Source organism: Emydura macquarii, unplaced genomic scaffold (genome assembly GCF_026122565.2).
Source record: "Emydura macquarii macquarii isolate MOO-44397 ecotype Brisbane River unplaced genomic scaffold, CSIRO-AGI_Emac_v2 contig_1348, whole genome shotgun sequence".
Taxonomy (NCBI): domain Eukaryota; kingdom Metazoa; phylum Chordata; order Testudines; family Chelidae; genus Emydura; species Emydura macquarii.
This window is the reverse complement of record NW_027131485.1, coordinates 12,009,218-12,020,794: the sequence shown is the minus strand read 5'-3', so window position 1 is coordinate 12,020,794 and position 11,577 is coordinate 12,009,218. Positions and strand designations below refer to the sequence as shown.

General features: G+C 46.2%; 1 protein-coding gene across 1 annotated transcript; it reads right to left on the bottom strand.

Moving 5' to 3' along the window:
• Positions 1-2,457: 2,457 nt before the first annotated feature.
• Positions 2,458-11,044, bottom strand: LOC137155320 (hemoglobin subunit alpha-D-like). Its single transcript, XM_067551507.1, has 5 exons — positions 11,001-11,044; positions 10,049-10,108; positions 8,464-8,579; positions 4,114-4,336; positions 2,458-2,701 (listed from the first exon to the last, which is right to left on the bottom strand). Exons 3-5 carry the CDS (start codon positions 8,559-8,561, stop codon positions 2,558-2,560), a joined length of 465 nt encoding a protein of 154 aa, XP_067407608.1. The 5' UTR covers positions 8,562-8,579; positions 10,049-10,108; positions 11,001-11,044; the 3' UTR covers positions 2,458-2,557.
• Positions 11,045-11,577: the final 533 nt, after the last annotated feature.

The window sequence follows — 11,577 nt, the reverse complement described above, 5'->3', positions numbered from 1 at the left end:
ACACAGGGGAACTGGGACCGATCTACCCTACTCCCAGCCATAGCTCTGTGTGTTAGTAATAGCTCCTTCTCACTCACTGCCCCTGCAGAGGCAGCCCAGCTCTGGGAGCGGAACCTAGCGTCTATGCCAACTCATAAGAACAGCCAGACTGGGTCAGACCAATGGTCCATCTAGCCTAGTAACCTGTCTTCCGACAGTGGCCAATGCCAGGTGCTTCCGAGGGAATGAACAGAACAGGCGATCATCAAGTGATCCATCCTCTGTGGCCTATTCAGCACAGTCAGTGTCATTAAATCAATTCCCATTCCAGTGCCAAATTGATCATGCAGTGACACCTGGGTAACTGAAGAGATCAGGGTGCCCAGCTGGACCTGAGAGCAGTGTGTTTATTGCCGTTGACAATGCATACACTGGGAGAAGCCCAGCGTGACTGTCAGAGCCTGTGCGCAGCAGCTGGGCGGAAGTTAGAGGAAGAACAGCCCATTAAGAGTAGTGGAGCCCAGTGGTCACCTACTCCTGTTGCGTGGTATGGCCCTTTAGGGTTCGGAAAGATCCAATATATATACAAGGACTTAGGTGATAGTGATAGAGGAAACTCTTGCCTCCCTCTCCCATCTTTTAAGGTTGCCAAGCCTCCAGGATTGTCCTGGAGTCTTCAGGAATTAAAGAATAATCTTTAATTACTCTCATGTGATGAAAACCCCAGGAATACATTCAACCAAAATTGGCAACCCTAGTAGGCTGTCGTAGCAGGGCAGGCACCAGCAGGTGAAGGCTGCCTGCTGAACTTTCTGAGGCTGAGGACTAATTGGGGGAAAGGGGCCAGCTGAGAGAGAGAGAAGCTGACTGAGGCCCTACTGGCTAACTCACAACCCAGCTCCAAGAAGGAGAGCTGGGGCCTCTGGTTTAAGGAGAGAAAGAGAGACTGGGAACAGGGCTCAGAGGAGCCCTCAAAGCCAGAAGAACCTTTGGGACTTTTGTTTGGACTTGTTACCCTGAGGAGGGATTGATCTCAGTGACCTCGCTGGAGGGCTGAGCCATGTGAACGCTGGGAGAGAGAGAACACCTTGGGGTGGAGGAAACTGAGGCCAGGAGCACACGCAGGGCCCCAGAGGGGCATGCTGGAGGGCAATACCCTTTGACAGGCCCCTTAGAGCTCAAACCCACATTTAGACCCCATGAAAGCATGGGATCTCTTAGAAGTGGGAAGTCTTTGTAACCCTTTTAAAAATCCAGTAGTAATTGGGTGGGAAAAAACCAGATCTTCCCTCTACAGGAAGATAGAATGTAGAAATAGCTGCCAAGTGAACTCTCAGGGAACAGATGGAGAGCCCTTTCCCTGCTAGGTGGAGTAGGTGATCCATAGTAAGCTTTATAAAAGCCTGCAAAGAAGGAGATTCCTCTGCTGGTACCACACAGAGAATCTTCTCCACTTCATGAGGTAAGCATATCTGGTGGATTCTGGTGGATGACTTCCTGCTATACAAACAAACAAACAAAAAACAACAAAAAAAGGTTTTTAATCTCTAGGGAACATCCTGTTTCCTGCAGAGTTAATCACAGCATCCGAGCTGTCAGATGGAGGCATCTGGCTATGGGTCTGTGAAACAAAAGGGGAGGGTAAAGAGAGGGGAGATAGGAGCACTCAGCACAAAATGGAGATGCTGAGTACAAAAGTAATCAAGGACCCAAAGGACATGAAGAAAAGAAATTCTTGAATTGCCTATAAACCAATGCTAGGAGCCTGTGTAACAAAGGAAAGGAACTGGAATTACTCATTTATTAGCATAAATTTTATGAAGTTAGTATCACTGAAACGTGATGGGATGATTCCTATGATTAGCATGTAAAAATCAATGGTTATAACTTATTTTGGAAGGATCAAGTGGACAAAAGGGAAGGGGAAGTGGCTATGTTACCTGTTTTCAAGTCACTGATAGCTGATAGAAAATGATCTTGAATGCTTACCTATCAATGTCCTAACAGATAAAGCACAAGATAGGGTGTTAGTCAGTGTGTGCTACCGACCACATCATCACACTATGGACAGGGTGGCCAATGACACATTCAGACTGGAAATAGAATGTACATTTTAACAGTGAGGGTAATTAACCATTGGAACAACTTACCAAAGGTTGGGGAGGATTCTCCATCACTGACCATTTTTAAAGCAAGGTTGGATGTTTTTCAAAAAGCTCTGCTGTAAGAATTATTGTGGGGCAGTTCTCTGGCGTGTGTCATACAAGAGGTCAGACTAGATGAGGACAATAGTCACATCTGGCCTTGGAATCTATGAATGTGGAGGGAAGATTATTCCACATCTGCCTACTGTAGGACTCTTATCCTTTTCTTCATCTGTCAGAGGTAGGACCCTGACTGGACCAGCAGGCTGTCTAACAATTCCTATGTTCTCATGTTCTTAAATCAAATATTAACCAAGGAAAATGTTATTGAGTCTCCCTTTATTCCATCACATCTAGAACTATTTCTTTATATACACACCACCTGGAACAAACAGTCTCCTTTCTTCCAGAGCCATAGAGTGATTGTAGCCACTTCAGGACTTGGAAGGGCTTGTGTAACTTTCATTTATTTGTTCAAAGAGCAGAGTGAAGAACTTCTCCCAAGAGAGGGACGCCTCGCTGCTGAATTCATTTCCCAGGAGCTCTTTGCAGACATTCAGGATCACCTGAAACATGCTCTGTTAAAGGAACACAGAGCGAGTGAGACACAAACACAGCATTGCATTAAGCTTAAGGTTGGTAAATTCTTCAGCTTGAAAGGAACCTATTCACAACAACCTCCTATGTGCAATATGGTAACCCTGCAGTGAGTGGCAGACCTGTTGTCAATCCCCTTGGAGCAGGAGTAATAGGGTGCCAGGAGCACCCCCAACTGCCCCATTCTCTTCACCCCTAGGATTACCTCCTCTCACCTCTCTATTTATGTCACAAAGTTAAATTCTTGTGGGTTTTGGACAGCAGCACCTCTTGTGAGCAGAGATTGGCTCAGATGTGAGGGAGCCAAGGAACTGAGGGTCACCCTTACCCTGGAGACACTGCACTCCCTCTTGGCCTTACTAGCCCTCTACAGGCCCTGTCTTTCTCCATGTAGGTACTGCTGTGGGTGTTACAGGGGTGTCAAACAATTACATATGGGAGGTGAGGTGGGCTGCAGCCAGGAACAGGAGTGGAGGTGTCCATGAGACGCTTCTCTCTACTGAAACATGATCCAGTCTAAGAAAACATTTGAAAAACCACCACTGGAGGCTGAACCTCATTTTGTTATTTCCTGCCCATATTTCTACATCTATCACCTGTACTTGTAATTGTACTGATGGGCTGTTTACTCCCTCTTCAGCATCCTCATTGATGTTATCTAAGACTGGACCTAATGCTGATCCCTGCAGGACTCACTAAGCGTCTTCCCCAAATCTACACCTGCCCATTGATCATTCCCTTTAGTTTAGGCTTCTGGAGTCAGGGTTCAAGTCAAGTGACCGTGTTTGCATCTAAGCCCATTTAAGTGGATTTTTCCAATATTTTTCATGAGAAATTAAGTCAAATACTTTGTAAAGACTTTGCGATGAGAGAAGGATGATGTGGGTCTGGATCTGACTGTGGGTGCAGAGATCTGAGTCAGTTCCCAGGTCTGCTACGGACTCCTGGTGTGATTTGGGGAAAGTCACTTACAGTCCCAGTTCCCCATCTGTAATACAGGGGTTATCCCTTCTTTGTCCATCTTGTGTGTGTATGTGGACTGTAAGCTCTTTGGGTGAGGACTGTCTATTACTATGTGTATATTCAGAGCGCAGCACAACAAGGCCCTGTTCTTGGTTGGGGCCACTAGGAGTTACTGTAATAAACTTCTGTCATCTCATTTTCCATACATTTGATCACACAAACAATCAAACTTGCATGGTATGGGTGCTTTATTAACTCTAATGTCTAGTGCACATGCCTATGCTAACCTCGTGCTTTTTGACAGGCGTGTCGCAGTGTGTGAATATGAATAGCTATGCTTCTGGGATACTGATCTGTCCCCCGTGCCAGAACCAATAGCTGTAATCTCTAAACAAAATGATATGTCCTTGATGTCTGCATGCATCAGTACCTGGAAATTCACTGCTGGTACTTGGTGCGCGTTCTTGTGCTTATCTGCCAGTCGGTCCAGAATTCTGCAGGCCTGCTTCCAGTTGTCCAGGTTTTCAATTACCTGGTTGAGGGCAACCATGATTCTCCGGCCATGGAAACGTACCAGCGGGTCCTCCTGCAGGTTGCCTTCAGTTGGGATGGTCTTGAAGTAGGCTTTTGTCTCAGGGTAATCTGTGAAGAGTCTGTATTGGGAAGAAACAATAGTGACTGAAAATCACAAATCAGTAAACGAAGCCACTGTGGCTTTAAGAGAATGAATATACTCCCCAGGGTGTGGGAGCTGACACTGGGAAGAGGCTGTTGGTTTTAGGTTAGACTGATAGAGTGACCTGAGTTAAGATGCTCTGTCTATATGTTAACTATGTATTTATAAAGACTGTTGTTAAATTACTAGCAATGAATTATTAAGACTAGTGGAGTATCTGAATATAAAACAACACATGGTATTGGAAGTGATAAAGAGAACTGGAAGTAATTTTAAAAAACAAACAAACATGAGGTGATCGTTCCTCAGCAGTGAAAAACAAGTTTGAAGAAATAAGATGGATCAGTTAAGAATTTCCATGTTTCTAACCATGTTGCAAAATGATGCAGAACATTGGAAAAGGTTTAAACAAGAATTTGATTTATTTTGGACAGCCTGGAGATCTACTCATAAGATAAAAAAAAGATTGCCATCTTTTTAAATATTGCAGGTACTGAAGCAATTTCATTATATAATTCATTTGAACTTAATTATAGAGAACAAGGTGATGGTGTCTGTCTTAGAAAAAATTGAGGAATACTATTAACAAAAAAGGAAATGAAACATTTTGGAAAGGTTTCAGTTTCACTCAAGAAATCAAATGGAGGAAGAGATTTTTTTAAAATAATTTTTAACAGATCTAAAGATAAGAAGTCAGACCTGTAATTTCCAGAATCAATCTGAGTTAATGATAAGAGATCAAACTGTGATGGGTATAAAAGATACCAGTGTCAGAAAAAGACTGTTAGAAGAGCCACATCTAAATCTGGAAAAAGCAGCCAGTGAAATATATGCCAACAAAAACCTTTTTTGCTATGTGACTGTTCAATAATGCATTTCCTCCCAGAGGCTGGGGGTTGGTGCCCATTTACACCAAGGCTACTTTGCACCAAAACAAAGGTGCTCCCATGTGCAGGTCCCTGTGGTCTGCCTGGGTGCGCCAGTATGTCTGAGACCATCAGCACTGGAAATCTGGCAACAAGGCCTGTTCCTGAGAGTTCCAGCCTGATTTCCACATTAATGTTCAGAAAAAGTTCCCATCCTGATTTCTTAATCCCTTCAGGTTGGTGCTAATCATTGTCACCATGAAACTTTACACTCCAGAATGTCAGGATAAACACGTCATTGGAGCCTCTTCCAAGGTATTAAAACGACAGTGAATGGTGATGACTCTGCAATTCTGTTTAATAGGGACACATTGCCAGTGCTGAGGATTCGTAGATTTTAAGGTGAGAGGCCCTATTAGATTATTTAATTTGACTTTTTGTATAAAATAGGTCATAAAATTTAGTCTAGTTACGCCTCTAGTTAGTTCAATTAGATGGCATCTAACCAGGGTAAAACATTACATTGAGGCTTCTGAATACAGAGTTTGACAAATACACATTGAAAGAACCTCTGTATTTTGGTTCAGTAAATGGTTTTATCTCATTATATATTTTTCAGACTGATATATTTAATGGCCTCTTCTCTTAACCGTGACAGCTGCTTAACTGTTTACTGGGGTGCCCAAAAGGACAAACTACGGGTAGGTTCAGGTAGCAAAAAACAAAGGATATGTGAAGGGCGAGGACCCCCTCTTAATCCAGATTATTCTCTTTCAGAATGAACTAGTCCCCTCTCAGAGTGTGACTCCTGTCCTGTATTTATAATATCCACTATTTTTGCTAGTCAAGTTCCAAAGGGTGCTGAGGCATGACAGCTGTGACATTACAAAAGTTCAAGTGTGAACAGATGGGCTTCCAGGAATTTACCAAAGAGTAACGTTCAGCAGCTTGGACAGCATTTTTAATGCTGCAGCAAAGAACCTGGCATATCACCGCTCAGTTACAGAGGTTACCAACTGACTAATTCACTCACAAAGCTGTTCACTCACTTTGGTAGATCACCTGTTGCACATCCATTCTTCTTTAGTGTATGTGCAGTGTGCCTCAGGTGGCACGTGACCAAGATTCATCAATTTGGTCCACTGGTTGGATCATTAGCTTCCCGGTGTGGGCTAGATACTGACTGGGACGGTGATGTGAATGCTGATGCCTCTCCTCCCCCACACCCATTAACAAAACTTCTTAGAAGAACAGATTATCCTGGAACAGGTCTGGTCAGCAATTGTTAAATTCACTGTGTCCCCAGGGAATGTAGTGGGAGGGGAAAGGCCTCCTGCACAGTGAGCAGCAATGCTGAGCAGCATTGTAAAAAGCAGAATGAAAGGAAAAGTTATATTTTTTAATTAACTTTGTTTCTAAGCATATTTCCAGTTTGAATAATCCGCTGCAGCTCAGAGGCCAGGCAGCAAAGGGAAACGGCAGAGCGAGCATGCTTTCTGTCCTGTTTAACCTGTTTAACAAAAAGGCTGCATGTTGTCACTGTCCACCAGGCATCTCTGCCCTTTTAGTCCAAAGGCTCAGCTTCAGAATCTATGGGCTAGAATTTGAACTGAACCTGGAGTTCATATTATTAATGGAAACAAAACCATACTCGGAAGATGAGAGGAGCTCAGAGCGCAGTCAGACTGTCTCATCCCATCAGCCCATGTATCGGTACAACTGTGCTGCTGTAAGAGCACTCGTGTAACTGCATTATGTTGATGGGAGAGAGCTCTCCTGCCAACATAATAAAACCACCTAAACAAGTGGTGGTAGCTATGTCGGTGGGAGACGCCCTCCTGCTGACAGCGCTGTACATACAAGTACTTATGCTGGCAAAACTTATATCGCTCAGGGGTGTGTTTTTTTTCACACCACTGAGCAATAAAAGCTTTATCGGCATGAGTGCTAGTGTAGACAAGGCCCCACTCTCAAGCAGCACAGAGTCAGAGGGGTATTTCCTGGGGAAGGAGAAGTGAAAAGTTTCCAGTGAAGCAAAACCAAATATGTAGTCCTCTGCTATCTTCTTTATCTGCAAGTCTGTCTCATGGGCAATCAGGGTCACTATATAAATATACTCACAGCAGCTATACGAAGTGGTGTTGTAGCCATGTCAGTCCCACAATATTAGGGAGACAATGATAAAAGATAAAAACATCTTATAATTTCTGGGTGAACACTTTTCACAAAGCGATCACTCTGTATCTGACTTATCAGTCCTCATCCTCAAAGGAAACCTGCAAAACACCATAGGCGGCGGGTATTGGGCCGCTGCTGCTGCGCTGCCAAATGCATGGGTCATGGTGGCTCTGCCTCTTCCCATCCCTCATGGGTGGGTGGCGGGTAATGGAGGCACTGGTGGGCTGGCCCGGCTGGGACTGCTCCAGGTGCCAGTGGGCTGGCTGGAGCTTGGGGGCCTGCTTCACTCCAGGTGAGTGCTGGCTGGGGCTCGGGGAGAAGGGGTGAATGTTCTGCGCTGGCTGAGTCTTGGCGTGGAGGTGCTGCTCCACTCTGTTTGGGGGACAGGGGCCGGCTGCTCTGCTCTGGCTGGGCACCAACCGGAGTGAGGGCTGCTTCACTTTGGCTGGGGCTTGGGGAGGGTTGGGGGGACAGCTGGGGTTGCTTTGCCGGCAGATGAGGGAGCATGACCTCAGGTGGGAGAGGGGCAAGGGGCTAGCCTCCCCCAAGGTGGAGTCCACTGTCGCCCACAACACTTTTAAAAGATGAGAATGGGAGCTTAAATTCATAACTTTGCTAGACACTGCAAATCATGGTCTTAAACAAAGTCACTAGATTTGTGGCTTACTTACAAGAATCTGTAACCCATTCATCCCCCTTTTTTGTCCTAAGACTCATCAGGAATGTTAATGGGCGTTTCATCTTGAATGGTACCTTAAAATATGTGCTAATTACTTATGCTAAACTATCTGGTCAATCTTTTCCTCTTAGAAGACCTTTCCCAGACCTGAAGAAAAGCTCTTTGTAGCTTGAAAGCTTGTCTCTCTCACCAACAGAAGTTGGTTCAATTAAAGCTATCTCACAACACCTATGTTTAGTAGAGACAGACAGGTATGATATCAGATGTTACAAACAAGCACAGAAGCTACATTTTATAGCATATTTACACGAGGGTTTGAGTTAAAATGACAGGAGGAACTAAACCCAGATCAGCAGGAAGTCCTTGAATGTAATGACTTACTTGATCACAATTGTTTTGCCATTGTCTTCTGGATTCTCAAACAACTTTGCCCAGATCTGTTGGATATTGTTCTTATCAGCATCAGTGAACAAAGCCATGAAGGTGGAGGGTGCTCCCTGGTGAAGAGACAAGGTAGCAGACAGACTAGGTTACGATTTCCAACCCCTGCTTTTGGAGGAAGCCAAGCATTCTAGTTAAGTTTATCAAGAACAGACATAAATGTTTCACATGAAACCACTCCTTCAACAGGAGGGGTCTCTCTGTGTACACAGGGCTTACTTTTATTCTATACTTTGGAGAGAGAGAGATGCAGGGTTCACTTCCAAATAGAAAGTGGAGACAAAGGATCAAATAGGAAAGCATAAGAAAAGCCAAATGAAACATTCCAGCACAATTTAAAAGAGATGTTTTTCTGATCAGAACTCTGGCTCTGATCAACTTTGAATGTTGGTGAAAGGAGTGAAATCTGATCTTTGCAGACTGGCCCTTCTCTAGTTGAAAATATCTGCAGATTTTGGGTGAAGTTTCAACAGAATAAGCTTGCTGGCCTCTCTTCAGACAAAGGAATGAATACTCCTCATGAAGAGAACATTCTGGGATGGTGGAACGCATTGTATAAGTATTCTGATTTACACTCAGCCTCCACAGCTTTAGGCCAATGTTAACAAGAAGACCTCATATCTCTTGGTGGGGATGCACAACTAGGCACCTGGCAGTGATAAAGGGCAAAAGCTGCTATCTCCTTCTGGTGATAGCCAAGGGGATTGCATACAATAAGTACTTCTCAAACTCCCAAATCCCAGACAGGTTATAGCTGCCCAGTAGTGCCTTGGAGATGAGTTCCAACATTGGGAGAATTAGCAGGCTGCTGAAATTCACCTCCAAGAAGACCTACAACAATGCAGAGGAGAGGCAAGGTCTGCTAGGAGTGGAAGACTGGTAACACAGTTCTGAAAGCAGAGCCCCCAAAAGCTGGATTCAGATTTTTTGATGCAGAACCAGATCTGGAGTCTGATTCTTTTAGGCTCAGTGATCATTGTCTATCAGCGATTTAGAGTTAATCTCAGCTCTGCCTCTGTAATTTACCTTGCGGAGATGTCCAAGGCAAACTGTATGTTGGATTATTCCCCTTGGCCTTGGGCTGTTTAATGGCACCAATGTCTGTCTCTCTGTGGTCCCCGGATCAGAGAACTCTATCAAGAAAGTCACGGTTTTACGGTGTTCTTTACCACTGCTTCAGGGACAGGCAGCAATAAAACAGAAGGTGTCTGTGCATGAACTGAGCTCTCTGTCCCCACATCTCCCACCCAAGCCTGCTTGGCACTGAGGTACCAGACGGGCAGAGGGCAAGGAATGCTCCCCTCCCAGCTGCAGTGACAGCAAAGCTGCTCCATGATGGCAGCTGCAGGCCCTGTGATTGCAATAGCCCTTGTGTGGCACTTCTCCAGGGGGGCCAATGTCTGAAGGATAACTGGTCCTGCCTCTGGCCCACTGCCAGTCCCTGCAGTATAGTGGTGCAGGGGGAGCCCATGCAGGGCAGGCCAGCAGCAGGGCCCTCTGCAGGTGCAGAGGAGGGAATAGGTACCTCAGTTCTGGACTCCTGTTTCTCCTGAATAAAGAGGGAGAGGGTCTGACCAAAAGGGAACTGCAAAACAAAAATGAGACAACTAGTGAATTATTGGGAAGCTTGTGGGAAGCTGGGATTCTTGTCAGGGGCCTCCACTAGCACAGCTGCAGTCTGGACCCCAAACCAATTCACAACTCTGTCCATCTCAATGTGAACAGTAACCAAGGTTACCAAGGAAACCAGAGTTACCTGGGAAACTACATTAAACCTCCCTTTGAAAAGAAAACGTGTTTAGTTTGTGTTCCATAGGTTCAGGCACCTACAAAAACACAGACCAGGCCTTTCAAACCAGCATCTCTTATGGTTGACTTCTGGCCCAGTCAAAAGCCATGGGGAAACCCCACTGACGTCCAGGGCACCGGTGCCGTAGGGCTGAGTCTCCACTTGCTCAGCCCAATGAGAATCAGGAGTGCCTCCATGAAAGTTAAGTTACTGGAGTGATGCTGGTGTGAAACCTGAGTTGGTCAGAGGACATTTAGGCCCTTGTGCTTAGGAACTTGGAGTGGGGCAGTAGAGTCTGTGTGTGCTTTCCCCCACCTCAAAATGCCCCTAGAAAGTGAAGGGTGCCTCCCCCCTGGCTCAGTGAGGCTGTGTCATGCCCAGCGCTGGTCACTTCAGCACAGTCAGGGGGCGACGCTGAGAGCGGTGCATCACGCTGACTGACTGGGGGCTTCACCATGGGGAGGCTGCTGAGATCCAGACCAGGGGGGCAGGGAGGGGCTGCTACCATGGAGGGGAGGTTTCTCGCTTGGCCAAGCTGCCCTGCTGCCATGCGTGGGGTTGTGGGACCAAGCTCAGCCCTCACAGTCAGGAAGCTCCATGCAGTTAAACACCAGCCTCCTAGATGGGGGAGCTTGGGGCTGGGGCAGGCTGCTCTCCCGTATCCCATCCTGTGCCCAAGGCCTCTCACCAGCCTCGCACTGCACCACTGGCTTCACTAACCGATGGGGCTCCTCAACCGTGGGGGGCTGCCTGGCCTTGAGAGCTTCCAGCAGCAGAATTCTGGGGATGACAGTTGGAGGGAGCGGAAGGGGAGAGACAAGTGAACAATTGTGGTGGGGGGGAGTGGAAGGGAAGGGAGGGGAAGTAGGGGAAGGGGAGAGAAATTCAGACAGCAGTCTGGGAAATAATGAGTCAGCAGGGGAGCCCCAGGTGCCTGAGGGTAGGGAAAGTGCAGTTACATCAGTGAATGCCCAGGATCCAGAGCCTTCCACTGTGGAAATGTCCAGGGGAAGGGGTTCAAGGTTTTCCTCACAGACTCTTCCCCAAATCATCCCATGTGGGGCACAGAGAGCCTCCTGGGACAGAGCAACACCTTGAGTTGTGCCCAGGAAGTCTCCTCACAGTCACTAGCTTGGAAGCACAGAGCTGCCCAGCACAGCTAGCAATTGCCCACCAGCAGTTCCAAGGTCACCTGGGCAAACCGTTCTGGTTTCAAATGACAATCGCTCAAAAGCCAAGTAAAGTTGGACCTTGCAAAGGGAATT

Bases quoted from the DNA above. Each gene is read 5' to 3' on its own strand.
- LOC137155320 (XM_067551507.1), bottom strand. From the start codon at position 8,561: ATGGCTTTGTTCACTGATGCTGATAAGAACAATATCCAACAGATCTGG. The intron at 4,337-8,463 runs GTAAGTCATTAC...TTCCCAATACAG, and splicing joins GGCAAAACAATTGTGATCAA to ACTCTTCACAGATTACCCTG. The intron at 2,702-4,113 runs GTACTGATGCAT...TTCCTTTAACAG, and splicing joins TACCAGCAGTGAATTTCCAG to AGCATGTTTCAGGTGATCCT.